Source organism: Canis lupus, chromosome 19, assembly GCF_048164855.1.
Source record: "Canis lupus baileyi chromosome 19, mCanLup2.hap1, whole genome shotgun sequence".
Classification (NCBI taxonomy): Eukaryota; Metazoa; Chordata; class Mammalia; order Carnivora; family Canidae; genus Canis; species Canis lupus.
Genome location: NC_132856.1, coordinates 46,674,106 through 46,701,563, shown reverse-complemented (window position 1 = coordinate 46,701,563; position 27,458 = coordinate 46,674,106). Strand labels below are relative to the sequence as shown.

General features: G+C 52.4%; 1 protein-coding gene across 3 annotated transcripts; it reads right to left on the bottom strand.

Annotated features, from left to right (window-relative positions):
• Positions 1-114: 114 nt before the first annotated feature.
• Positions 115-17,360, bottom strand: JAK3 (Janus kinase 3). 3 transcript variants are annotated; one of them, XM_072786786.1, is made up of 24 exons: positions 17,205-17,360; positions 15,034-15,226; positions 14,452-14,575; positions 14,040-14,151; positions 13,716-13,861; positions 13,029-13,323; positions 12,360-12,482; positions 12,104-12,261; positions 11,331-11,442; positions 10,901-11,087; positions 10,247-10,374; positions 9,897-10,028; positions 8,439-8,523; positions 7,515-7,642; positions 6,688-6,820; positions 6,460-6,611; positions 6,160-6,310; positions 5,359-5,498; positions 5,093-5,282; positions 4,526-4,650; positions 4,091-4,263; positions 3,449-3,566; positions 2,972-3,082; positions 115-1,381 (listed from the first exon to the last, which is right to left on the bottom strand). In XM_072786786.1, the coding sequence occupies exons 2-24, from the start codon at positions 15,215-15,217 to the stop codon at positions 1,277-1,279; spliced, it is 3,312 nt and encodes a 1,103-aa protein (XP_072642887.1). In that variant the 5' UTR covers positions 15,218-15,226; positions 17,205-17,360; the 3' UTR covers positions 115-1,276. The 3 variants fall into 3 exon arrangements, with proteins under 3 accessions (XP_072642887.1, XP_072642888.1, XP_072642889.1); XM_072786787.1 differs by lacking the exon at positions 2,972-3,082; XM_072786788.1 differs by lacking the exons at positions 14,452-14,575; positions 15,034-15,226; positions 17,205-17,360 and having other exon boundaries at positions 13,716-13,817; positions 14,040-14,138.
• Positions 17,361-27,458: the final 10,098 nt, after the last annotated feature.

The following is a 27,458-nucleotide window of genomic DNA, read 5'->3' as shown; positions in this document are numbered from 1 at the left end:
CCAGGGGGTCTCCATCCCCCCCCCAACACCAGCCCTAACCACATTCCTCCCCAACTCACAGCGGGGGGGGGGGGGGGCATAAATTCCCCATCACCCAAATCCAGCAACATACCATTCTTTGCACAGAACTTTATTCATTCAACAAATGTTCTGTGCCCTTTCCAGCCCAGCCCCCAGGGAGCCTCCAGGTCGGAGGAGGTGGATCTAGACAGACACCCCAGCCCTAGGGTTGGAGGGAAGTACACGGCTGGTGAGTAAGCATTACAAGGAAGCCTACAGGGAGGTGATAGCTGGGGTTTTGAATGATAAATAAGAGTTTTCCAAGGGGTGAAAGTGGCAGAAAAGCCTGCAGGCAGGCGAGGAATGGGGGGGGGGGGGCTTAACCTGTGCCAGATGCCTTCTCACAAACTCCAGAAGCTGACTGTGTACGGCAAGGCACCAACACCATTTATCTGCCCATTGTACAGGGGATAGAACTGAGACCCCGTAGGGGAGGCAACTTGCCCACCATCCCACAGCAAATAAGACGCAGAACCATGGGTTCCAACACCTGGGTTCTTAACTTCTGTACTCTGAGCCTTCTCACTCTCACCTCACTGCTCCCTCTGCCAAGAAGACCTTTCCTTCCCGCAACTGCTGAAAAGCTCCTGTAAGTCTCCAGTGTCATCAATCATGTGACCCTCTGGTCCAGACAGAGGGGCAAACTGAAGCCCCGGGACGATCTGGTACAGTTAGGGTAGACCAGGACCCCAGCGTCTCCTGGACCCTCACATGATCCCAAAAAGTCATACAGGCTCCCCCAGAAAGTCAATTTCCAGCCGGGGCAAGCTGCTCTTGTCTGTGGCTTCCTCCAGCAAAAGAGGGATGGGGAGGACAGAAGCCTGAGAGCATATATTTAAAGCTATGCAACGTCTTCACTGAGACAGGAAGCTCAGAGCCAACCCTAAGAGGATAGGAAGATGGGAGGGACTTAAATTTGTTTCCTCAATTCTGGGGACAACGCATTCATCTTGAAAATCTACACGTTCGTTCCTAAGGCCACAGGACTCTTGTTGCCTCACAAGCCAGGGATGGCCCCCCAAATGCAATGTCAGCTTCCCCCCAGGGGTGGGGTGGGGAGTCTGTAGAGCAGGAAGCCCAGAGAGGAGCAACTTCCTGCCCAAGGTCACATAGCCAGTCCACAGAGACCAGAACCCAGGGGTATGTGCGCAGGAGATATAAAAATGGAGTGAGTGGGTTTCTCCTTCCAGACAAGCAGAGAAGGCTGAGTCTCACACTATGCTACTCCACGCCAGAGTGCATCCAGCTGGGGACCCAGGGCACTGAATGTTGGCCGGTCTTTCGGGCTGGGGGCCCAGCACAGCTTCATGAGCTCGTGAACCTGAGGGGGCAGGAGGAGACAACAGGATCACATGTGAGCATAACTCCTAGTCACAGCTTTATTTATTTTTATTTTTTAAAGATTTTATTTATTTATTCATGAGAGACACACACACACAGAGACAGAAACATAGGCAGAGGGAGAAGCAGGCTCCCTGCAAGGAGCCTGATGTGGGACTCGATCCCAGATCTTGGGATCATGTCCTGAGCTGAAGGCAGATGCTCAACCACTGAGCTTCCCAGACGTCCCCTAGTCACAGCTTTAAAATATAAATTAGACTCCATCCCCTCCTCTGCTCCAAAGCCTGCCATAGCTCCCTACATGTCTTAGAACAAAATCTCATCCCCTCCCTTACCTCCTTCCATCACCTCCTTTCTTGTTCCCTGCAGCCACATCTGCCCCAATCTCATTATTTAAATGCATCAAAATGGGAATGCATGGGTGGCTCAGCGGTTTAGCACCTGCCTTTGGCCCAGGGCATGGTCCCAGATACCCGGGATCGAATCCCAGATCAGGCTTCCTGCATGGAGCCTGCTTCTCCCTCTGCCTGTGTCTCTGCCTCTCTTTCTCTGTCCCTCATGAATAAATAAATAAGTAAAAATCTTTTAAAAAAATAAATGCATCAAACTCATTCCCACCTCAGGGCCTTTGCACATGTTCTGTCCACCACTGAAGAATGCCCTCTCCCACCTTTTCCCAGGGGTGGGCTCCTCTTCCTCCTTCAGGATCACCCCCTCTCAGAGGCCCTCCCTGACCACCACCACACCACACCGCCTCATCAACCCCTGTTCAACTCTTTCCAAACACTGATAACCACCAGAATGCTCTTGTTAGCCTCTGCTGATTACTAGGAGAACAGGGTAGTATCTGTTCTGTCCCCTGCTGGGTCCCCAGCACCCAGCACAGAGCCTGGCACACAGCACTCAATAAACATCTGTGACCTGGGCAGATAAATTTATTTATTTTTAAAGATTTATTTATTTATTTATTTATTTATTTATTTATTTATTTATTTATTTATGAGAAAGGGAGCCTGTGCATTGGGGGAGGAGCATGAGGGAGAAGAGGGAGGGAGAAAGAATCTCAAGCAAACTCCTTACCCAGTGGAGAGCCCAACGTGGGCCTTGATCTCACAACCCTGAGATCATGACCAGAACGGAAACCAAGAGTCAGTCACTTAAATGACTGAGCCACCCGGGCATCCTTGGGCATTTCACTTTATGAATGACCAACCTCATGTCAGACACTTCCACAAAAGTTGTTACGATAAACCGTAAGAGTCGTTAACATTTATGGAGTGTTGACAGTGCGCTGGACTCTAAGCTGAGCGTTGGAGAAAGGTGGTAACTTGTCTGATCTTCCCCCACCCCATAAAGCATTGTTATTCCCATTTTGGAGATGGGTAAACTGAGGATCTGAAAGAGTTTGTGAGAACAGCAAAGTAGAAGCCAGAATCCTCTTTGGCTTCATGCCCCAGAGTATGCTCTCAATCAAAAGCCATCAGTGGTGGCTGGGGAGACCCAAGAGGCCAGCTGGCTCACCCAGAAAAAATCCAGAGTGGGAAACTGAGGCAAGCCCTCCAGTGCTCACCTCACCAGGGCAGGCAGGAGGTGCGGGCAGCCTCTGGCCCTCAGCCAGCAGCTCCACCAGGCGGCAGAGGGCCGGGACATCTCGCTCACATCCCATTATCCTCAGGAACTCCTGGGGTCAGGAGGGAGCACCCTCAGTGGGGGAGAAGCCATCCGTGAAGGAGGGAGAAGGGGCTGCAAGTGATTGGGGAGGGGCAGGGGGCAGCCCTAGGGAAGGGCAGGAGAGAACCACCCGTGATGGGGAGAGGGGCCATCCCTAAGGGGGGAGCAGGAGTCATCTGTGCTGGAGGGGGACTGGGCTGCCTTGTGGTGGGAGTCGGCCTTAGTGAAGAGAGGTTCTCCCCACTATGGAGGGCCTATATGATGCTGGGAACAGGTAACACTGAGGAAAGAGGCACTCGGGTACAAACAGGCCAGGGATTGGCCCGGAAGGGGTTGGGGAGAGGAGGGTCCTGGGGATGCAGGGGTGCTGACTCACGGCTGAGGGGCTGCAACTCTTGTTGCCATAGGTGAAAAGCTCGTACAGGACAACCCCGAAGCTCCAGACGTCCGACTGGCACGAGAAGATGTTGTCAGAGAGGGACTCTGGGGAGTACCTGCAGGGGACAAGGAATTCTTGGGATGCGAGAGGACGGGAAAGGGGACAGCCTTGGGCTGGGGGAGCCGGTCAGTTGTAGGTGGGGGCTGTGAGAAGGTCGGTCCCAGCTCCGGGGTCAGGGTTTGTTTCCCTGCCGGTGGGATGGGGTATTCGCCAACCTTAGGAGGGCCTGGGCGGGGTCAGGGCGGGGCCGGGGGCTAGGGGGCGGGGCCAGAATCGGGGGGCGGGGCGGGGTGGGACCAGGCTGCGGGGAAGGACCGTAGCTGGTAGGTGACGGAAGGGGCTAGGGCCGTGGGAGGGGCGGGGCCGGGCGGCCCCAGGACACTGAAGGCAGAGGAGGGGTCTGGGTAGTGAGGAGAAGTGGGGGGCCTGGGCGGGGTCAGGACGGGGCCGCAGCTGTAGGGGCAGGGGCGGGGCCATCACGCTAGGGGGAGGGGTCAGGACTGAGGGAGGGCGGGGCCATGGCGGGCCCACCAGGGTGGGCGCGAAGTAGCCGCCAGGGTAGTGGGGAGGGGTCCACACCAGAAGATGGGGTTCTGGCCGGGCCCGCGGACCACGTAGTAGTCTTTGTCGAGGGGCAGCAGCTTGGCGAGGCCAAAGTCGGCGATCTTGACGTGCGTCTCGCTCTCCACCAGGATGTTGCGGGCTGCCAGGTCGCGGTGCACGCAGCGGCAGGAGCCCAGGTACTCCATGCCCTGCAATTGAGCAGGAGGTACAGACTCCAGCATAACCCTCAGGGGCCCCAAGCCTGACCTGGAATCCAACCCAAACCCATTCCAGACCCCAAGTCTAACCCTGCCCTGGACCCAGCCTGCCCTCCAGTCTCGACCTTAGCCCTAACTCAACTGCTCCTCCAACCTGACCAAACTTCAACCCTCAGCCTTCCCCGCGACCCCACGCAGATCCCTGCCCAGACTCGGCCACCTCAGCCCCCCGGTCCCGGGGCGAGCCCCGCACCTTGCAGATCTGCGAGGCGTAGAGGAGCAGGCGGCCGGCGTCGAGGCGCGCGCGGTGCCGCTGCAGGAAGTCGCGCAGGCAGCCGCTGGGCAGGTACTCCATCACCAGCCGCAGGCTCTGGCGGCCTAGGGGAAGCGAGGGGAGGCTGGAGGAGGCCCCGCAGGACCCAACTCTGTCTACTGCCCCTCCCGGTTCTTTCTCTCCGTTCAGAGTGCCACCCTGGGGCCCTCCCAGCCTCCCAATGCTTTCTGTAAAATGACAACAGCTATAGTGACACCTATTGCCAATGGCCGTTGAGTAATTTCTACAATATCCATGGATTCATTTAAACCTGATAGTGACCCCATTTTTCAGATGTGGAAATGGACTCTCAGAGAGGTTAAATCGCCAGCCCAAGGTCTCCCAGCTACCAAGGGTTTGAGCAGGAATTCGAACCCCAGGTGATCCAAATTTGGATAAACAAGCGAGCCAATAGCCCCTCCTGGTGTTCCCAAACCACTCTAAAATGTTCCTGCAGGAGGACAAGGGTGTGTGATTTGAAGAGCACCCGTTTGGGAAGTGGCTCACCTGGGCCATAGCTGACTCCGCGGTACTTGACAATGAAGTCGCTGTGGAGGGCTTTGAGGATCTGGATCTCCCTCTGGAAGTCCCTCTGCTGGTCTGGCCCGCTGTGCTGCAGCTGCTTCACAGCCACTAGGGCGCCCGTGTTGTCACCCAGTGGGTCATAGCGGCACAGTTCCACGCTCCCAAAGTTGCCCTGGGGGACAGGAGGGCTGGTATACATGTGCATGGGTGCTTCCCCGCCCACCCCACCCCAGCCCAGCCCACCTCACCTTGCCCAGCTGTGAGATGTACTTGAGGTGTCTCTCCTCAAAAATGGTAGGGTCCTGGTAGGCATAGAGCTGGGCACCGTTCCACAGCCCATCGCGGGGTGCCAAGGCACCAGGTGTGGGATCTGAGAGAAGCTCATAATCTGTGGGGCACAGATAGTAAGTGACCCTTATTATTGGGCCCTGGGTCCCCCTCCTAAGCTGACTTGCTATGGGACTTCTTCGAACTGCATGCTTACTTTTTCCGAGTATTATGACAGGGCCACTGCAAGCCTAAGGGTATTTTGTGGGGGGCTGGAAAAAGATGCCAGCTGGGCAAAGGCAAACCCCTTCTGTATGCTGTGCAACCTACACATGGTTTTGGAGACAGAAGGCATTTTCCAGACTCCACTGCTGTGAAGTGTGACACATGATTGAGCTCAGGCTGACAGGGGAGAAGTCCTGGGTTTCTTTCAGGCCTGGCCCATGGAAACCTAGCATGAGACCCTCCACAGCCTCTCTCTTGTCTGCAGAGGATGCAACAGGGACTGAGGACATGGGATGTGGGGAGCCACAAAGGGAGAGGTGCCTGTTGACCTGGACACCCCCATTGAATGAAAAGTAAATATCCGTCACATTCAGCCTTGAGCTGAGAGGGTCTGTTTGTTACAGCAGCAGTTGAGGCTCATGCTGATTGCTACAGTCACCAACCACTCCAATCCTGCCAAGCACACAGGGCCAGCTCTGCATGCAAATTTCATTTTCCCCCCTCTGTGCCTAATATAATATGCCAGCCCTGCCTGCCCTGCTGGGCCCAGTGGGCACCTGAAGTGATGAGGCTGTTCAGGTCACGGATGATGGCACGGAAGGAGGGCCTCTGGCCTGGCTCATAGGCCATGCACTGTTGGATCAGGACAGCCAGCTCCATCCACTTCGGAGCAGGCAGCTGCTGCCGTTCCTCATAAAACTGGAGCTTCTGAAGTTGAGAAGAGTGGCTGGTCACTCCCGGTACACCTTCAGGAGCCCCCCCACCCCCAGACCAGCCCATTTTCCCCAAGCTGGACCTCAGGCCATTCAACCCTTATACCAAATGGGCATTCAAGAGGCCAGTGCTGGTGTTCCGACCTTGGCTGGATCCAGGGTGCTGATGGGCATCGGGATCCCGCTGAACACTTCCCAGACTGTGGCACCAAAACCCCACTTGTCAGCTTCCAAGCCAAGTGTTCGGGCCTCCTGGAAACACTCAGGGGCCACCCAGGGGATCCTGTCAGTGAGCACTGGGGAGTGGGGCTGGGATCAGGATCTGCTCCTCTGCACCATTAGGCCCCTCCGTCTCCACCCTTCTGTACGTACTCTCCAGGCTTAGCACAGTGGGGCTGACACCAGGGTCACTCAGCTTGATGAAGGGCAGGTTCCCATCGGCCCCCTCCCGAGCCAGGAGGACCTTCCGGGCTGAGACATTGCCATGGAGGAGGCCTTTGTCTTCCTGGGTGGGCCAGGCATAAAGAATACCAGGGTTTGATGAATGAATACTCTGGCTGGAAAACTACTACACAGCCTTCAAAGCACACCTGGTGCTGCTCAGACCATACTCCTAGACCACCCTCTAGTCTACCGGCAACCTGTATTGCCTCCTCTTGGCCACCCCCTACGCTGACCTGAGTCCCTCCCCTTCTCAAACCCACCCTAAAGGCAATGGGGTAGCCAGAGGTCCTGAGCCTAGTGCTCAAGGCCCTTTGAGATACTTGCTCACTCTTCTATGACATTCTCTCTTCCACACCCCTACCCTGGTCTCCTGTCAGCTGAACTGCCAGATGCATCCCAGGACATGCAACACATCTTCTAAGCAGCAGTCCTTTGCCTAGGCTGTGTCCTCAACCTGAGAGACCCTTCTTATTTTCTCCTCTTGAAGCTTCTGTTCAACCTTTGAGGCCCAGCTCCCATATTTCCTCTCCTGGAAAGCCTTCCCCATGCCTGACCTCATTGCTCACGACTCCCCTGAAATCCACCAATGACCAGCCGTCCCCTTCTCCTGCACCCTACATCTCTGAGCATGTACATATGCTTTTCCCTCAGTCTAAGATGCCTTCCCCTTGCATTCCTGCCAAACTCTTATCCATACCACAGAGCCCACTCACTCTCAATTCCCCCTCCATTCTGTGCAGTGAAGGAGCACTCACCAGGTAGTTGAGGGCATATGCCAGCTGTTTGATCACCTGCAGCTTCCAGCTGGCTGGCACCAGGTGGCCAGACTTGCGCAGGTATGTGTCCAGCGCTCCCAGGTGTACAAATTCCTGCACCATGATACCTGGTGGCAGCGAGGTGGGGAGGAGACAGGGCTGGGAGGCAGGACTGCATTTGTCTTGAACAGGCCCTGCCCCACTCCACCCTCAGGGCAGGGAGGGCCTGGTACTCTCAGTTGTGACTGTTCCCTCATCCTGACCTTACTTCTCCTCCCCCTCCTCACTTCTCATATGGGAACTATTGGCCAGAAATCCCTGGAAGGCCCTAAGCTCTCTTCGCATCTCACTTCCAGCCCTTTGCATGTTCTGTCGGGAACATCCCTCCTCCTCCTCTTCTCTAATTCCTACTTATCTTTGCCTTCTCTGCTTAGAACTTGTCTTTGCCTACTCAGGATCATTGCCTAACCTCCAAGCTGGGCTAGTGGCCTCCGACCACCTGCAGTGCCCTGTGCTGCCCCATCGCACATGATCATTTATCACCCTCCCCAGCCTGTCATATTCCACGCTGTGTGTCCAGCTCCTGGCACATCCTGGGCACCGATAAATAGCTGCTGAACTGATCTGGTGGCACTGAACCTTGGAGAGGTAACTTGGCCCTTGCAAAGCTGTAGACAGGCTATACTGTGAGGTGAGATCGGAACCCAGGCTTGTCTGACTTGAGATCATTTTGAGGGACTGGGTATTGGTGGAAGCCTAGAGCTGCTTCCCCAAGAGTGACCAGTGAAGGACACAGGTCCAGGGTGATGGACCCTGGGGGACACAGGGCCCCAGCTAGGGCAGGCTCTGGATCTGTATCGCTAATGCTGCCATAGAGGGTCTCAGTGAGGAAGGGCCGGGGTCGGGGCGAGGGTAGTCTCTCACTGTCTCCAGCCATGCACACGCCATGGAGCAACACGAGATGCTGGTATGACACTTGGCTCATCAAACTCGCTGCTTCCAGAAATGACTGAGGAGAGGAGAAGGGGAAGAAAAGGTCCACGGGTTCCTCCCACTCTAAGATTAAACCAAGCATTCCAAACATGCTGCTCACAAATCTGCCTCTGGGGACACCTCACCACAAGCCTTTGACCTTGGAGTCCACCCACTCGTATACACAGGACTCTGAATCATGATTTTCGAATGAAGTCCCCATTGTAACTACTTTGGGTCTCTTACACAGAAAGGGGAGATTTGAGGTTCAAGGAGGGCTCAAGCCTTCTTAGGATGGCCCAGCCCCTGCTGGTGCTCTAGCATCACTTCCCTCTTCTCCTTGGCTTACTCCTCTCCAGCCCACTGGTCCTCCTTCACTTTTTTAAAAAGATTTATTTATTTATTTATTTATTTATTTATTTATTTATTTATTTTTATTTTATTATTATTATTTTTTAAGATTTTCTTTATTTATTCATGAAAGAGACACAGAGAGAGAGAGAGACAGAGGCACAGACACAGGCAGAGGGAGAAGCAGGCTCCATGCAGGAAGCCCGATGTGGGACTCGATCCTGGGTTTCCATGATCACACCCTGGGCTGAAGGCAGGTGCCAAACCGCTGAGCCACCCGGGTTGCCCTAAAGTTTTATTTATTTAAGGAATCTCTGCACCCACTGTGGGGCTTGAACTCATAACCCTGAGATCAAGAGTCACATGCTCAGGCACCTGGGTGGGTCAGTGGTTGAGTGTCACCTTTGGCTTGGGTTGTGATCCCAGGGTCCTGGGATCAAGTCCTGCACCAGGCTCCCGATGGGGAGCCTGCTTCTCCTTCAGCCTATGTCTCTGCTTCTCTCTGTGTTTCTCTCATGAATAAATAAATAAAATCTTAAAAAAAAAAAAAAAAGAATCACATGCTCTTTCAACTGAGCCAGCCAGACGACCCCTCCTCACTGTTCCTTTTTTTTTTTTTTAATTTTTATTTATTTATGATAGTCACACACACACACAGAGAGAGAGAGAGGCAGAGACATAGGCAGAGGGAGAAGCAGGCTCCATGCACCTGGAGCCCGACGTGGGATTCGATCCAGGGTCTCCAGGATCGCGCCCTGGGCCAAAGGCAGGCGCTAAACCGCTGCACCACCCAGGGATCCCTTTTTTTTTTTTTTTTAATTTTTATTTATTTCTCCTCACTGTTCCTTAAACAGGACCTTTGCGCTGGCTGTTTCTTCTGTTTGGTGTACTCTTTCTGTTTGCATCTAAATTCCCTGATTCTTTTGCATGTCATGGTTTGGAAAAACTACAGCTACATTTCTGTTGTTTTAAGACCTGTGTGTTTTTAAACTTCTCTAAATCCACAACACTCTCCCCAGCCAGTCCTGACCCCAAAGTCCTGGTCCCCATCACACTTACCTCCATGCAGTTTTTGTGCTTGGCATCCATCACTTTGAGCAATACCTCTGTCTCCCGGGCCTCCCCATCCACGACCTCATGGCGACAACCCCGGTAGATCTTGGTGAAGGACCCATGACCCAGGTTCTCATGCTGGAGGGTGAGGGAGCAACAGGAGAGGCTGGTAAGGGGGTTCCTGGTGGGATCCTGGTCCCCGGCCCTGGCCCCATTTTTCAGATAATGAAACAGAGGCACAAGGAGGCTATGTCACATGCTTGAGGCCGTACAGCAGAGATGTAAATAGGATGAGATGTAGATCCAGGATTTGGATCCCAACTGAGGTCCCTCCTCTATTTCCTGAGGCCACTTACCCACTCCAGGCTGTCAGCAGGGATCTTGTGAAATGTCATCTGACTGAGCTGGCATTGGGATTGGGGCTGAACAGGGGATGATGTGGGTGGGTTGCAACCCCTCCGCACCACAATCAGGTTGGACTTTTCTATGGGGAGTGGACGGAGGGAGAAAAACAGAGATCAGAGGTGGAAGGTCCCCTAAGTTTTGCTCACTCCCTGCCTTAATTTGGGGTCTCCCCGAGAAGCCAAAGGTGTACCCTGAGGTGAGGACTCCAGGGTACACAGTTTATTTGCAAGGAGGCTCCAGGAAGCCCCAATGGGGGTGAGTCACCAATAAGCAGGCAATCCTGTGGGTAACCTCAGTCCTGCTAGAGATTCTGGAAGACTCTGAATAACTCACACCTTGGAGTTGTCTCACCCAAAGAGCTGGTCTGAGAATGAAATTCACCCAAGGATGAGTCAAGAGATGTAGAAAGACTAAGTGCCAGCGACATCTCTCTGATCCGGTCAGCTGCAACTGGATCTCATCGTGCCTGAAGATAGCATCCATTCCACAAGCCAATAAATTCACCTTTTCTTCCCTAACCCATCTTGACCTGCAATTTCTGCCACTTGCCACACAAGGCACGACCCCAGATTGATTGTTCAGCTCAGCGGAAGGGGCGGGCTCACCTTTGGGTCTGGGGGTGCAGCAGAAGGTGAGGTTCAATGCAGCTCCGTCCATGTGCAGCCCGCCATCCCAGCAAGCTGTCAAGAGTTCTCGAAGGCTGCTGTGGGGACGGCCAAGCCCAGCCAGGGAGAAGGTTCCCGTGGGGTCACACCGGATCAGGCAGCCCTTGTAATCAGGACCCAAGGGGGTCTGCAAGGAGGAGTGGTCCTTGAGTGGAAGTGGGTAGTACCTTCCCTTCACCCCATGTTCATCGAGCACCATAAGCTCATTCCAATCTCCAAGCCTTTACATATGCTGTTCCCTCCGCTGGGAATACTTTTACCCTTCCCTTCCTCAAGGAGCGAATATTAATTCATCTTGCAAGACTCAGCTCAAATGTCATCTCCTTCAGAAAGCCCTCCCTGGCCACCTGGCTCCTACTGGTGGACTGACCTGGACACAGACAGTGAGAAGGAAGCTGTCAAAATCTTGAGGACTGCGGCGGAGAACGTAAGAGCCAGGAAGTGAGCCCCCAGTCTTGAGCTTGTTGATGGCAAAATCCAGCCTGTGGAGATAGGTGAGAGGAAGAGACAGAGACAGAGAGATAGAGGCAGAGAAACCCAAGCTAGACTTGGGTTCTAATCCTGATCCCTCTGAAGCCTGGGGACCCTTACCAGCTAACATTCCCTGTCTCCTTCCTATTTTTATTTACTTTTTAAAAAGATTTTATTCATTCATTCATGAAAGACACACAGAGAGAGAAAGAGGCAGAGACACAGGCAGAAGGAGAAGCAGGCTCCATGCACCGGGAGCCCGACTTGGGATTCGATCCCGGGGCCTCCAGGATCTCGCCGGGCCAAAGGCAGGCGCCAAACCACTGCCACCCAGGGATCCCTCCTTCCTATTTTTAAAATGAGCCAAAAGTCACGGCTTCTACTAGGGGATTAAAGAAGACGCTGCAGGTGGAACTTCGGTGCCATCATATCCCCAAGACTGGCCCTGCAGCCCTGAGGAATCAGAGAGGGAAGCCGCTGGCCTGGCAGCGGAAAGGAAAGCCCAGTCTCCTCGAGCGCCAACCATGTACCAGGCGCTGTTCCAGCACTCGACCCTTGTGCAAGGCCCCTGGGAGGGCAGGACACTGAGGCCCGAGAAGGGGCGTGGTCAAGATTCGAACCCAGTTCTGGCCATCGAGGGCAGGCACGGGGCGGTGGGGGGCAGACCCTTACGTGATGGGGCCGTGGCACTGCTCGGCCACCTCCTCCAGCAGCCGCGGCGGCGCAACCTCCTTGCAGAAGAAGTGCCTGGAGTCGGAGGTCAGCCGGAAGTATCCGTCGACGAGCGCCACGAAGGACAATGCGGCGGGCAGCCCCGGGAACTCGGCCTCCTGTGAGGATCCGCGTCAGCGCCGCTGCGGCCCCAAGGCGACGGTGCCACGTCCCCGCGGTCGGCATAAGGCGGGCGGGGAGAGGAGCCAGCACCCACCAGGATCTGCTTGTCCGTCTTGGTGACGGTGACCAGGCGGTGCTCCCCGGCCGGGCCAGCACGCGGAGCCTGCTTGATGCTGATGTCCACAATTTCTGGAAAGTCGCAGAAGGGCTGGAGGGCCTGGGAATGAGGGGGAGGGCTGAAGCTGGCGGTCCCTTCCCTCCGAGTCCAGTCCCTCCTCGAAGCCTGGACCACACCATCCCACGCCATAAGCCCGGTCCCTCTCGGCCTCGCCCCTTCTGTCAAGGCAGCCCTTCTCACCACCCCCCCCCCGCAGCGCATCCCCAGTTCTCCCACCGCACCCCTGCTAAAGAGAGAGAAAGAGCAGAGACACAGGCAAAGGAAGAAGCAGACTCCATTCAGGGAGCCCGACGCGGGACTCGATCCCGGGACTCCAGGATCACGCCCTGGGCAGAAGGCGGCGCTAAACCGCTGAGCCACCCAGGGATCCCCTTTACACACACAGGCCATCTCCATCGGTCGGCAGGTGCCCTCGCTGAGCCCCTCCCTCTCTTAGCTCCACTCCACCTCCAGGCGGGAGCCCCGCCCCCACTCAGCCCTGACTCCTCCCCCGACCTTCAGTTGGCCCCGCCCAAGCCACGCCCACCCCATTCGCTCTAGGTCCCGCCCCCGCCTCGCTCAGCCCCGCCCAGCGGCCGCCCACACCTCCTGTCCTCCGGGACTCCAGGCGATGCCGCGGTCACCGGCCACTCGGAGCAGCCCCTGCGCATCCTGACCACCAGCAGCCCCGGGGAAGCTCACGAGGAAGGTCTCGACAGCCCTGGCCGGGTCGAGCCTCTCCAGGTCCATGATGTACTTGGCCATGAGCGAGTGCCGGTCAGCCTGGCAGGCGGTCACGCGGCGCAGGGCCCGGCGCACCATCCTCCGGATGCGCTTCCGCGTCACGAAGCTCAGGCCCTGGATCAGGTCGCGCAGGTCGGGGGGCAGGCAGACCTTGTAGCTACGAGTGGGGGTAGCGGGTCCTCACTGTGGGGAGGGATCTCCACAGGTATGGACGGGGACACACACACAAACCCGAATTTTAGTTGGGCTGAAGTGTGGCCTCAGTTGGGGGGCACGGAGACACTCAATGACACACATGGGGGAAGGACCTCGGGGTGGGGGCATGGCCATTGGGGTCTACAAGATAGACGGACACACACACAGGCCTTTAGCTGCAGGAGGGAGGCATGGGCTAGGGTTGGGTTGGTGGGGTCCTGGGTCACATGGACACACTCTGCAGGCTTATAGGTGAGGAGCTTCATGGGAGCCCGGGCTCTAGGGATGCCCTGGTGGAGCCACGTTTGCTCACCCCCAGGTAGACGCCGGTAATCACTGGCTGGAAGCCCTCACCTGACAGTCTTCAGCAGCTCCTCCGGCTGCTGAGCCTGCTCGCGGGCCATCCGGGCCAGGTCCAGCACCGCCAGGCTGAGATATTCATCTTGCTCCTTGAGACTGAGGCCCACGGAGAAGCGGCCGCTCACCAGGTCATTTCGGTGCTGGGGGCCGGCCACAGCCCTACCGTGAGCTCTGATGTTGCCCTACAGACCCCCCACCCTTGGGCTGATCCCCAGCCCTGGGCTGCCACAGATAGGGTCAGCCAAGGCCACCCAGCTGCACGCCCTGATGCTGCCCTGTGGATCCCACCCCCTGGCTAAGACCCAGACAGACCCCTACCTGGGCAAAGAGGTGCTCCAGGACTGGCAGGTCAAGGATGGCACTGGCCAAGTCCTTTCGTAGCCCGAAGCGGTGGCACTTCTCTAGCCCAAACCAGTTGGGGAAGTAAAAGCTGTTGGGGAAGGGGAGAACCTGGAGTAGAGGTATGGAGGGGTGGAAGACCGTGCCAAGACTTCACAGAACCCAAGTTGTGCCACTGACTTGCTATGTGACCTTGGGTAAGCAACGCACACTCTGACCTCAGTTCTTCACCTGTGATCACATCCTCCCTAGGGCACACCGGGAAGTGCAGGGAGATGACAAAGTTGTAGGATGGTGGTTGTTTTAAACTCCCCTTGCCCTCAACAAAAGGCATCCCCTCTTGGTAACATTTAGCCCATGCCTGTGGGAGTAGGGGTGATGTGCTTCCTACCGGAGCCTGTAGACCAGGACTTGGGTGCCCGAGTCCTCCACGGAGAAGATGTGGCTTGGGGGGAACCAGCAGGACAGGTCCTCCGTGGCCAGAGCAAAGAGGGAGTGGTACACAGGCAGGATGCCTGAAGGGATGCCCGCATCAGCACCCTCCTAAATCTCCCCATCTGTCCCTTGCAGGGCTGCCATGGTTATGTAACCCCCATGCAGCCCTACAGGGCTCTTTCTCACCTTTGGTTCTCACACTGTGACCCACCCCAGCTCACACACACTCCAGGCCTCCCATTGCCCTTAGTAGAGAATCCACATACAACATGCTTCCTGGGGCTCCCTGCCTCTCTCCCTAGAGTGCTCCTTCCACTGTATACTTTACCTCAAGGAGTGACCAACTATTTCCCCTCATGCGCCTCCAAGTCTTTGCACAGCCTTTCCCTCAGCACCTTCCTCCATTTACAAACTCTTATTCATCCCTCAAAGCCCCAGCTCCAGTGCTGACTCCACTTGAATGCTATTCCAGCTCCCAGTCTGGGCCTCCCACAGCCCTATCCCCTTCTTTGGCCCAGCCTTCCAGGGACCCACTCACCACTGGCCTTAGCAGCCCAGACACAGAGCTCTTCAGCTGAATGGTCCCCAAAGGAGAAGGATAGGCGCTGTGGGGGTCCAGGGCCCCGAGGGGGCAGCAGCACGTGCAGGGCACCAGCCTCTGAAGACGAGAGGCTGCAGGAACGCTGGGGGATCAGGGGCGTCTCCTCGCTTGGAGGTGCCATAGGTGTAGCCTGTGTGGACACAGAGAGAAGCATCCACTCAGTTCCAGCCAGAGAGACCACAAGGCTTCCAGGGGTGTGGGGGGCAGAGATGCTGCAGGGTGAGGTAGTGTTGAAGCTGGTGAAACAGGGAGGAGAGAGGAACAGAGACATACAGAAAGAGAATGAGATAGAGAAAGAGAGAGACAGTGGAGCTGAGTGTGAAAGGTGGGTGAGGAGCCAAAAGTCCCCAGATAAGGGAGATAAGGGTATGCTGGGGTCTGGAACCTTTTTTTTTTTTTTTTTATGATTTTATCTATTTATTTATGAGAAACAGAGAGGCAGAGACACAGGCAGAGGGACAAGCAGGTTCCCTGCAGGGAGCCTGATGTGGGACTTGACCCCAGGACCCCAGGATCACAACCTGAGCCAAAGGCAGATGCTCAACTACTGAGCCACCCAGGTGCCCCCCAATTTCTCCTCTTCTTCTTCTTCTCCTCCTCGTCTTCCTCCTCCTCCTCCTCCTCCTCCTCCGTATGGTTAACACACATAACTTGTGCATATTCTTGTCAGTGTCCAGGGCAGACATCTCCAGTCAATTTGCAGCCTCCTCATATACCTTACTGCAAAGCCCCTGCCCCAGGCAGGCATGAGCGATCAACCACAGATGTGCAGATTTGCCGACCAGGAAGCCAGTGGATGCTGGTTTGTGTATATGGGGGTTAAAGGGGATGGGGTGGCCCATCACTTCCTGCGGGTGTAGGAAACTCAAGCTCTTCTGGGGCTGGAGCTAGAAGCTTTTGCAGCTGATGTAATGTATGCCTTGCAGCGTGTTTAAGATGCAGACTGATGACTCGTTCAAGAGGGACCTCTGTGTCTTATCTACCCACCATCACCAACTCTGTCCCCTTTACCACTCCCACTGTTTAGACCCCTGTAGCAAGCAGCCTTCTCTGCAATGGGCCCAGGAGGAAACTGCCCCTCACTCTTTATTCCCAGATCTCAGGACTCCTGGCTAGGCAGAGGAAAGGATGGGCTTTGAACCCAGCAGGGAAAGGCGTGTAGTAGGTGGACAAGACCCACTTACATTGACTTGAATAAAAAAGATACGACTTCAGCCCAGGGTGTGATCCTTGAAACTTGGGATCGAGTCCAACTCATTGCATGGAGCCTGCTTCTCCCTCTGCCTGTGTCTCTGCCTCTCTCTCTCTCTGTGTCTCTCATAAATAAATAAATAAAATCTTAAAAAAAAAATATCCTCACTAACTGGCACAATCCTTGGCAACATGCCTAGCAAGCCCTTGACAAATGTCAGCTAAACAGGAAAGTCCCTTGACACAGTGGTTTGGTGGTTCCTATGAGGGGAGGGAGGGCATGAGGGAAAGAGGAAATTTCCCTGGGGACACCCCCATTTACCAGACCAGGAATTGGAACATTCCCAGTCCTAGGAGCTGTGGGGCCCCTGTCACTCCCCACAGAGGTGATCACCGTCTTATTTCTAATAGTCAACTTAACCATGGTCTTTGCACTTTGATGTAAACGGAATCACACTGTGTGTGGTTTTTTGTTTAAAATAAAGATATGTATATTGTTTTAAATATTGAAGGTTAAAAAAAGAAAAAGCCAGAGGGGTTGTTTGGGACACAGAAAAAATGTCCGTTTCAACACCCAAAGTCCCATCCCCTACCGTTGGTTGGTCACTCTATGTTCTGGCCTGGGTCCTGGGAAGGTGGAGGCTGGGAACTGTGTCCCCAGGGATCAGAAGCTCCAGGCCCAAAACACAGAATCATTCTGGCCCAGGGAGCTGGGGATTTCAGGTCTCATTTCATGCAGAAAAAGCCGAGGCCCGGAGCGAAGGGCACTTTGTTGGAAGCCACAGGGCCAACCCTCCCAGCTCTTGTCTGTCTGTCTGGCAGCTTTCCTCCGAGGCCTTGCCTTTGTCCCCAGCCACCGCCATTCACACACTCCCTCCACCCCCACCCCAGAGCCATGTGGCCCCGCCAGCTCTTACCTGGCAGCTGGGACCCCTGGGCCAAGGACAGGAGGGCAGAGCCAGGAGGCGGGAGGCGGCAGGAGGAAAGTCCCAGTCGGCTCCTTCCTGTGTGGGCCCCTTGGCTTCCTGAGCTGCTGTCACTTACCGAAAGTCATGGCCCAAGTGGGGGGATGGGGACGAGGAGGCGAGAGGGCCCAGCCGCGCGGGAGAGGCAGAAAGTTCCAGAAGCCTCCACAGCAGTGGCCTTCTTCAGACAGGGTGCTGGAAAACCTGGACCTAAGGGGAGGAGCGACAGCACAGAGTAGGGCCCCGGTCAAGAGGGGTTTTCAGTAGGCTTCAGACTCACTCATGGGTGGCCCTGGCAATGTCCCAGCTCCTTGGGCCTCAGTTTACTTATCTGTGGCATGTCTGGGTTGGGCATCTAGCAGAACTAATTCTCCAACCCAGAGAAGGAAACTGGGCTGAACTTACCCACGAAGGAGGCAGGAAAGTTGCCCCAGACAAAGGGCAAATTTTTCTTCAGGGTGTTCTCCCATGAGACCCTAGGAGGAATAACAGGCCCCTCTTGTGCACCATGCCCTCTGCCTAGAAACAGTGCACACCAGGCAGACCAGGCCTGCCTTCAGGCTTCAGGCTCACCTCATCTTCTGGTCTGTCAGGAAGACAATCACTAATTATGGATAACAAAGAAAAGCAGGGTGATGGGACAGGCACAGGCTGGGGCTCAGGGGTGGGTGGGTGTGTGGCAATGGGGAGATCTCTGTGCGGAGGTCATGATTAATTGAGCTGGAATCTGAAGCAGGACAAGGAAAGAACTCTCCTAGTGGAGGGAACCGCAAGTGCAAAGGCCCTGAGGCAGAGTGACATGAGCAGTTTGAGCAGAGACGAGGTAGAAATGGCAGGAAGAGGTAAGAAGCCGGAGGGGAGGGGCAAGGGTCAGGTCTGACTGACCATTTAATACCCCTGACTTTGTCATGAGTGGAGGAGGCAGGAGGCTTGGGCACCATCCTGGTGAGACCTGACCCAGGGTCCTTAGCCCAGAAAGTAGAGTTTGGGGGATAGATTTTAGAGGGCTCTCTTACCTCTCTAATATCATCACATGTCCTGGCATGAAAATGGCTTTGGTACATATGCATTTTGTCGACCTTAGTTCAATCACCCACAGAGAACTTTGGGAAATACATCAGGAGACAGAGCAGATCCAGTCTCGGCCTGGTGGAGCTGACAGTCTAGTGGGGGAGATGATATTGAACTAAGACTGAGGCCTGGCTGCCTCAGTTGGAAGAGCATGTGACTCTGGATCTCCAGGTCGTGAGTTCTAGTCCCATGCTGGGTGTAGAAATCACTTAAAAAAATAAACTTAAAAAAAAAAAAAAAAAACATCCAGGGTGCCTGGGTGGTTCACGCCTTTAAGTGTCTCTGCCTTTGGCTCAGGTCATGATCCTAGAATTCTGGGATCGAGCCCCACATCAGGCTCCCTTGCTCAGTGGGGACTCAGGTTCTCCCTCTGCTCCTCACCTGGCTAGTGCTCACTCTCTCTTGCTTTCTCTCTCCCAAATAAATAAATAAAATCTTAAAAAACAAACAAACCCAATAATTAATTGTTTTAGTGGCCCTCGGGGCCAGGCTGCTAGAAGAGTTCCCTGAGTCTTCCTGGAGGAAATGACTGATTATACTGAAATCCAAGGACAAGTAAGATTAGCCAAAGAGTGATCTGGAGGTGTGAAGTGTTCATGCAGAGGGAAGAGCCCAGGCGAAGGTTAGGTGACTGGATCAGATCACAGTGTTTCTGAGAAGGGCAGGGTGTCAGGGACTTGATTAGAAGCATCAGTGAGGCCTTGTGGGTGGAGGGAGAAATATGAGTGTGACCTTGGTGCAATGGGAGATACAGCAGACTAGTGGCAGGAAATGCTGCATGGAGACTTTGCTGTAGTATTTTTCTTTTACTTCCTGGGTGGCTTCAGCAGAGAAGAATGAAAGGTACTCCCATCCCTGGCCCTGAGATGGAGGCTCAGCCCTCAGGAAGGACAATGACTTTCTAGGCTCCTGACAACTCTAGTGTGATAGTGACTGTGGTATTTCGAGAACGAACAGGAAGGGAACAGGGTTAGGACAAAGGTGACACCCTCAGCTCCAGAGAGGAGTATGTGAAGGCTCCATCAGGAAGTTTCAGGGAGGTAGAGCCCAGAAAATTTGCTCAAGGACAAATTGGAAACTTTAGTGATGTAAATATCCCAAATTTTCTGCTGGCAAAAAGCCCAAAATGCAGTCAAAGAATAAACAAATGAAACTAGAAACAAATGTGAACTCATATCGTGGATCAAGTATCTTTATTACACAAGCACCTCCTAGAAAACAGTAAAAAAATCCCATTAACTTAGCAGGATATGAACCCAGAAGTCACAGAAAATGAAATGCAAATCATTCTTAAACCCAGAAAAAGAGGGGCACCTGGGTGGCAAAGTCAGTTAAGGGTTGGACTCTTAATTTCAGTTCAGGTCATGATCTCAGGGTTGTGAGATCAAGCCCTGTGTCAGGCTCCATACTCAGCATGGAGTCTGCTTGGATTCTCTCTCCTTCCCCCCCTCCAAATAAATAAATAAATCTGGTTTTTTTTAAGATTTTATTTATTTATTCATAGACACACACACACACACACACACACACACAGAGGCAGAGACCCAGGCAGAGGGAGAAGCAGGCTCCATGCAGGGAGCCCGATGTGGGACTTGATCCCGGGTCTCCAGGATCACGACCTGGGCTCAAGGCAGCGCTAAACTGCTAAGCCACCCGGGCTGCCCAAATAAATAAATCCTAAAACAAAACAAACAAAACAAAACAAAACAAAACAAAAAACCCACAGGGGCACCTAGGTGGCTCAGTGGTTGAGTGTCTGCCTTTGGCTCAGGTTGTGATCCTGGGATCTTGAGATCAAGTTCTACATAGGGCTCCCCTCAAGGAGCTTGCTTCTCCCTCTGCCTGGGTCTCTGCCTCTGTGTCTCTCATGAATAAATAAATTCAAAAAAATCTTAAAATATGGGACACCTGGGTGGCTCAGTGCTTTAGCGCCTGCCTTTGGCCCAGGGCATGATCCTGGAGTCCTGGGATCCAGTCCCACATCGGGCCTCCTGCATGGGGTCTGCTTCTCCCTCTTCTTGTGTCTCTGCCTCTCTCTCTCTCTTTCTGTGTCTCTCATGAATAAATAAATAAAATCTTTTAAAAATCTTAAAAAAACAAAAAGATGCTCAGCCTCACTCATAATAGGAGAAACACAAATTTATTTTATTTTATTTTTGAGAAACACAAATTTAAAGCATAGTGAAATTATATGACCATTTCAATGGATACAGAAAAGACCTGACAAAATTCTACACCTATTCATCAAAACTTTTAGCAAAGTAGGTGTAAATGAGAATGTCCTCAAACTGGTAAGAACCATCTCCAAAAATCCTATAGGTAATATTTTACTTAATGTGAAAGACTGAATCATTTCCTCCTGAGATTGGAAAGAAGACAAGGATGTCCATTTTTACCACTTCTATTCAACATTCCTCTGGAGGTCATAGTCATTACAATGAGGCTAGAAAAATAAATAAAAGTATAAAGACTAGAAAGGAGGAAGTAAAACTTCCTCCTTGATGATATGATTATTTATATCTATGATGACGACTAGAACTAATACAGTTATTTAACAAGTTCACAGGGATCCCCAGGTGGCTCAGCAGTTTGGAGCCTGCCTTCAGCCCAGGGTGTGATCCTGGAGACCCGGGATCAGATCCTACATTGGGCTCCCTGCATGGAGCCTGCTTCTCCCTCTGCCTGTGTCTCTGCCTCTCTCTCTGTGTCTCTCATGAATAAATAAATAAAATCTTAAAAAAAAAATTCACAGGTAAAAAAATTAATATACAAAACTCAATTGAAAAAAAAACAAAACTCAATTGAATTTTTATATACTATATATTCTTATATAATAGCCAATAATTGGAAAATGAAAAATTTTTAAAAATCCCATTTGCAGCAGTACCAAAAAATTTTAAGTATCTAGGGGTACTTCCTTTTTTAAGGTTTTATTTATTTATTTGACAGAGAGCACAGCAAGAGAGCAGTAGACAGAGGGACAGGGAGAAGAAAGCTCCCTTTTGAGTAGGGAGCCCAACAGGAGACTCGATCCCAGGACCCTGGGATCATGACCTGAACTTTAACCAAAAGCTCATGCTTTTTTTGGTTAAGGCAGATGCTTTAACCAACTGAGCCACCCAGGTGCCCCACCCCCAACTCATTTTTTAAAAAGGTAAGTCACAGGACTTACTCTACCTGATTTTCAGGCTTATTACAGAGCCACAGTAATCAAGACAATTTGGCATTGGTGAAAAGATACACATGTAGATCAATAAAACAGAATAGGGGATCCCTGGGTGGCGCAGTGGTTTGGCGCCTGCCTTTGGCCCAGGGCGTGATCCTGGAGACCCGGGATTGAATCCCACATCGGGCTCCTGGTGCATGGAGCCTGCTTCTCCCTCTGCCTATGTCTCTGCCTCTCTCTCTCACTGTGTGCCTATCATAAATAAATAAAATAAATTTAAAAAAATAAAACAGAATAGATAACATACCCATATAAGTACAGCCAATTGGTTTTTAACACAGATACTAAGCCAATTAAATGGACAAAAGGAAGGTCTTTTCAACAAATGGTGTTAGAACAACTGGACATCATGCAGAAAACAACTTTGACCCTTTCCTCACACCATATACAAAATTAACTCAAAATTGATTATGGATTTGAGTGTAAAACTAAAGCTATAAGACTTCTAGGGGAAAAAAAAACATAGGGGGAAATCTTAACAAACTTGTGGTAGGCAATGTTTTCTTACCTGGAAAAAAATGATAAATTAGGGTAAATCAAAATTTGAAAGTTTTGCTCTGGGACGCCTGGGAGGATCCACCGTTGAGTGTCTGTCTTTGGCTTGGAACATGATCCTGGGGTTCCAGGATCGAGTCCCACATCGGGTTCCCCACAGGAAGCCTGCTTCTCCCTCTGCCTATGTCTCTGCCTCTCTCTGTGTCTCTCATGAATAAATAAATAAAATCTTCAAAAAAAAAAAAAAAGTTCTACTCCTCCAAGAAAGCACTGAGAAAACAGAAAGGAAGATCCAGATCAGGAGAACATACTTATAATATGTGTGTTAAATAATCCTTACAATTCAACAATACAGGCAGCCCGGTGGCTCAGCAGTTTGGCGCTGCCTTCAGCCCAGGGCCTGATCCTGGAGACCCGGGATCAAGTCCCACATCAGGCTCCCTGCATGGAGCCGGCTTCTCCCTCTGCCTAAGTCTCTGCTTCTCTCTCTTTGTTTCTCATGAATAAATAAAATCTTTTTAAAAAATAATAGTAATAACATGGGCAACAGATATGAGTAAATACTTCACCAAAGAAGATATATGAATGGCCAAGAAGCACATGAAAAGATACACAGAATCCTTAGCCATGAGGTAAGCACAGATCTACACCAACGTGAGATAGCCCTTTATGCCCAGTAGGTTGGGCAAAATTAAAAAGACAGGCAATAACAAGTGTTGACAAGTGCTGCTGGTGGCAATGCAAAATGGTGCAGCCACTGTGGTGAATAGTTTAGGAGTTTCTGAAAGTTAAACATACATTTACCATAGGATCCAGCCTTTCTTTTCCTAAGTACTTAGAGGAATTAAAGCCTACGTCTATACAAGGGCTTCTAAATGGACATTCACGCCAGCTTTATTTGTGACAGTTTTAAATTGAAAACAACCCAGATGTTCATCCCGGTGAGTAGATGAACAACCTGTGGCCCAGCCATACAGTGGAATACAACTTGGTTGAAAAAAAAAAAAGGGAAGAGGGCTGGGTGGCTCAGTCAGTTAAGTGTCCAAGTTTTTATTTTGGATCAGGTCATGACCTCAGGGGCCTGAGATGGAGCCTGGCATCAAGCTAGCACTGAGTATGGAGGCTGCTTGAAATTCTCTCCTCCTCTCCCTCTGCCCCCCCCACATGTGTGCTCCTTCTCTCTCTCTCACACACACACACTCTCTCTCTCTCTCTCTCAAAGGAAACAAAAGGTAATCAACTACTGATACAGGCAACAACTTGGAAAAATTTCAGAATCATCATGCTGAGTGAAAGAGGCCAAGCACAAAGCTTATGTATAACATTCTGGAACATGCGAACTATTCTTAGTGGTAGAAAGCAGATCAGATAGCCTGGCAATGAAAGTGCAGAGAAGAAGGCACTTGTGAAGGGGTGCAGGACACTGGCGGGGGTATGTTGGGTGTTCATCATCCTGACTGTGGCTATGGTTTCCTAGATTCACATACTTGTCAAAACTGCACAAGGCGCCCACTTCACTTATGTGCGATTTAGTGTACTCCAATTACACTTAAAAAGGTTGAGAAGGGGAGCGCCTGGGTGGCTCAGTTGGTTGAGCGTCTGCCTTTGGCTCACTCAGGTCATGATTCTGGGGTCCTGGGATCCAGTCCCACACTGGAGTCCCTGCTCAGCAGGGAGCCTACTTCTCCCTCTCCTTCTGTCTTTTGCCCCTGCTCGTGCTCAATCTTGCTCTCTCTCAAATAAATAAAATCTTTTTAAAAAACAAAGTTGAGGGCAGCCCGGGTGGCTCAGCAGTTTAGCGCCGCCTTCAGCCCAGGGCGTGACCCTGGAGACCAGGGATCGATTCCCCCGTCGGGCTTCCGGCATGGAGCCTGCTTCTCCCTCTGCCTGTGTCTCTGCCTCTCTCTGTCTCTCATGAATAAATAAATAAATCTTTAAAAAACAAAAATAAATAAATAAAATAAATAACAAAGTTGAAAGGGTGGGGCCAGGAAGGAATAACATGGGGCTGTTTCCCACCTGTTAGACGGACACAGATAAAAATGTAAGACTTCAGTGTATTATCCCAGGGTTCTGCACCGATTCTCATGAGTGCCATCAGGAGTGGAAATGGCCCAGCCCGATGGAAGGAATCAGGCAAAAGCAGGAGAAAATGCCCTTGGCCCCAGCAAGGCTCCTTCCAGCAAATCAGCCTCGTGGGAGTGATACCTGTACAGGGCTACGGATTCATCACAGGGCTCTCTGTAACAGCAACCAGCTGGAAATGACCTAAAGGTCCAGCCACAGGGGATTTGCAGTATAAACTCTGGCCATTCTCACCACTGAATATTATGCAACTGTGCAAAAGAACAAGGCGGCACAATGCTGACAGTGTGGGAAGACCCTCTGGTTTGCATAGAAAGAGATGATGAGGATGCGGAGACCCTTTGCTGGGGAAACATAAACAGAATTATAGAACTCGTTCCCGTGGTGGCCACTGGGGAGCTACGGTAGACAAAAGAGGGAGATAGTTGTCAGTCACCTTTTCATGCCTGTTGAGCTTTCTATTTGTTAATAGCATTTAAAGGTAAGTGTTTACTCAAAAAAGGGAATGTATGTAAGCACATGGGACGGGAGAGGAAATAGGAATGAGTAGAACTGCTGTTCAGGAGTTGACCGTGAACCAAAGCAATTAAATTGATCATGAGAAGAGCAAACACATGGAGTGCTCACCAGTGCACTATAGCTTTGCACACAGAGCAATTCATTTAATCCCTGCACCAGCCTCAGAGGTATGGACTGTGATTCCCCCCATACAGGGGGGAAACCGGCTCAGGAGGGCCCACTGACAGGATAGAAGAGCCTCCAGATTGTTGTGTTTTCCCTACTCACAATGCTCCAGGATCCTCTTCCAGTTAGGCTGAGAAAAGGGAAATAGGACCTGGCCCCTGGCTGGGGGTGGGTGACAATAGTTGCATGGAGCCTAAAGAGACACCCCTGCTTGTTTATTTTTCTCCCCAGTACACATCACACTGCTGTGGTGCCTATTCTTATTTATCTTCTGTTTTTCTTTTTTTAAAGATGTTATTTATTTGTTTGACAGAGAAAGAGCACCCACATGCAAGAGCATAAGCAGGGGGAGCTGCAGGCAGAGAGAGAGGGAGAAGTAGGCTCCCCACCGAGCAGAGAGAGGCAGGTTGGGGCTCCATCCCAGGACCCTGGGATCATGACCTGGGTGGAAGGCAGATGCTAAACCGACTGAGCCCCCCAGGTGGCCCTTATTTATCTTGTTTTTGTCCATTTCTCCCATTAGGATGTCTTGCAAGCCTGGAGTATTAGGATGTCTTGCAAGCCTGGAGTATTTGGTTGTCCTGATCACTGCGGTGACCTCCAGTGTCTGGCACCTAGAGATACTTGAATGAATGAATGATAGAATTGGGAAGGAGAGCCTTAGGAGAGTCAGGAGCAGGTACAATTAGGGGCAGAAGGCCAGGGCCTGGGGGCCTTGCAGCAACTGGAGTCCAGGGGAATGAGTGGATTGGGGGCAATTGTGGGACAAAGGGACAGGAGCAGAATCTTGGGTCACTGCATGGAGTCCTGGAAAGATGGAGGTGCTGGTAGCCTGGAACCAGGAAGGTGGGAAGCCGGATGGGGGCAGCTCAGGCTGTGACCACCACGGTGGTGATCCAAGCTGGGGTGAGGCTGGGTATGGCCGAGGATCCTGGATTAAGGTCGGGCACCGTCCAGGTCCAACGGAAGAACAAAGACTGGGAGGACAGGAACTCGGCTGGGCCTGAATGGTGGTGACAGGCCAAGGGACACCAAGCCCGAACCAGCTGGCCTAGTTGGGCTCCCCACTTGACCCAGGTTGGGCAGGGGCAGCCAGGAGGGAGTACCTGGGAGGGAGGGGGCAGGTAGGAGGATGGGAGGCGTGGCAGGGGCCAGGGCAGCGCTCTCCAAGCAGAGCCAGAAAGGAAAAAAAAACTATCTTCTTAACAAACTTTAGACAACACACACCCGCCTCTCACCTCCGGGATTCCTCCTTCTGCTCCAGCTGCTAGGGTCACCCTGACCCGGGGCCTTGGAGATACAAGCACCAGACTCCAAGGCTGCGGCGGGGCTTGGGGCCCTTTCTTCCCTCACCCTGTACCTCCCCGCAACCCCTCCTCTGGCTCCTCTCTGGCCCTCCCAGCACTCCATTTGCTTCATTTGCGCCGCAGGCCTGCTCTCGTTTTCCAGGACCTCTTTCTACTCTCCCATTTCCTGGCTGCAGCCTGGGGAAACTGAGGCCCAGAGCCAGCCCTGCCATAGCCACACAGCCCCAGGGCTAGGGCCTCTGTCACCCTAGACACCAAATATTTAAATCTCATAACCCCAGGAGCTGGGGACTATTACTAGCCTCATCTGATGGATGGGGAAACTGAGGCCCAGAGAGATAATGCTCTGTGGGATACGAACCTGTGCTGGCCCCACCCACACCAGCTCCTGGCACTTGGCCTCAGCCCTGCAGGCAAGGCAAGAGTTCTGCTGCCACCCCGTGGACACTCGCAGCAGCGTCTGCCCAGGGAAGGGGCCAGAGCCTGGAGGAGGCTGCCTAGTTCCCTGACTACACTTCGTCCCCCATGCTCCTCTCCCTCCAATTTCCCGATTTTTCAAGACCTCAATATCCACCAAGAAGGCACTGCCTATTTCCTGCTCATGTTTGGCTCAAGACTGAAGTTAGAAAAGATCCTAGAGGGCAGTTCTGGTGGCTCAGCGGTTTAGTGCCACCTGCAGCCCAGGGTGTGATCCTGGAGACCCTGGATCGAGTCCCACGTCAGGCTCTCTGTATGATGCCTGCTTCTCCCTCTGCCTGCGTCTTTGCCTCACTCTCTCTCTCACTGAATAAATAAATAAATAAAATCTTTTTAAAAAAGGACCCTAGATGTTAATCCTAACACACACAAAAAAAATGAAAAGACCACAAAAAAGACCATTCTGTAATTATAAAAAGCAGCACAAATGCATTTTTGTGGTCACTTAGCTGATTTAAAAAAGCAATTGTATGAAAATATATATTACTTGGGACGCCTGGGTGGCTCAGCGGTTGAGCATCTGCCTTTAGCCCAGGAGTGATCCTGGAGTTTGAGGATCTAGTCCCACCTCAGTCTCCCTGCATAGAGCCTGCTTCTCCCTCTGCCTGTGTCTCTGCCTCTCTCTGAGTCTCTCATGAATAAATAAATAAAATCTTAAAATACATATCTTATATATATATATTGCGTCATCGAGGGATGCCTGGGTGACTCAGTTGGTTAAGCATCTGCCTTCGGCCAAGTCATGATCCCGGGGTCCTCAGATCCAGCACCCCATTGGGATCCCTGCTCAGCAGAGAGCCTGCTTCTCCCTCTGCCTGTTTCTCCCCCTGCTTGTGCTCTCTCTCTCTCTGACAAATAAAC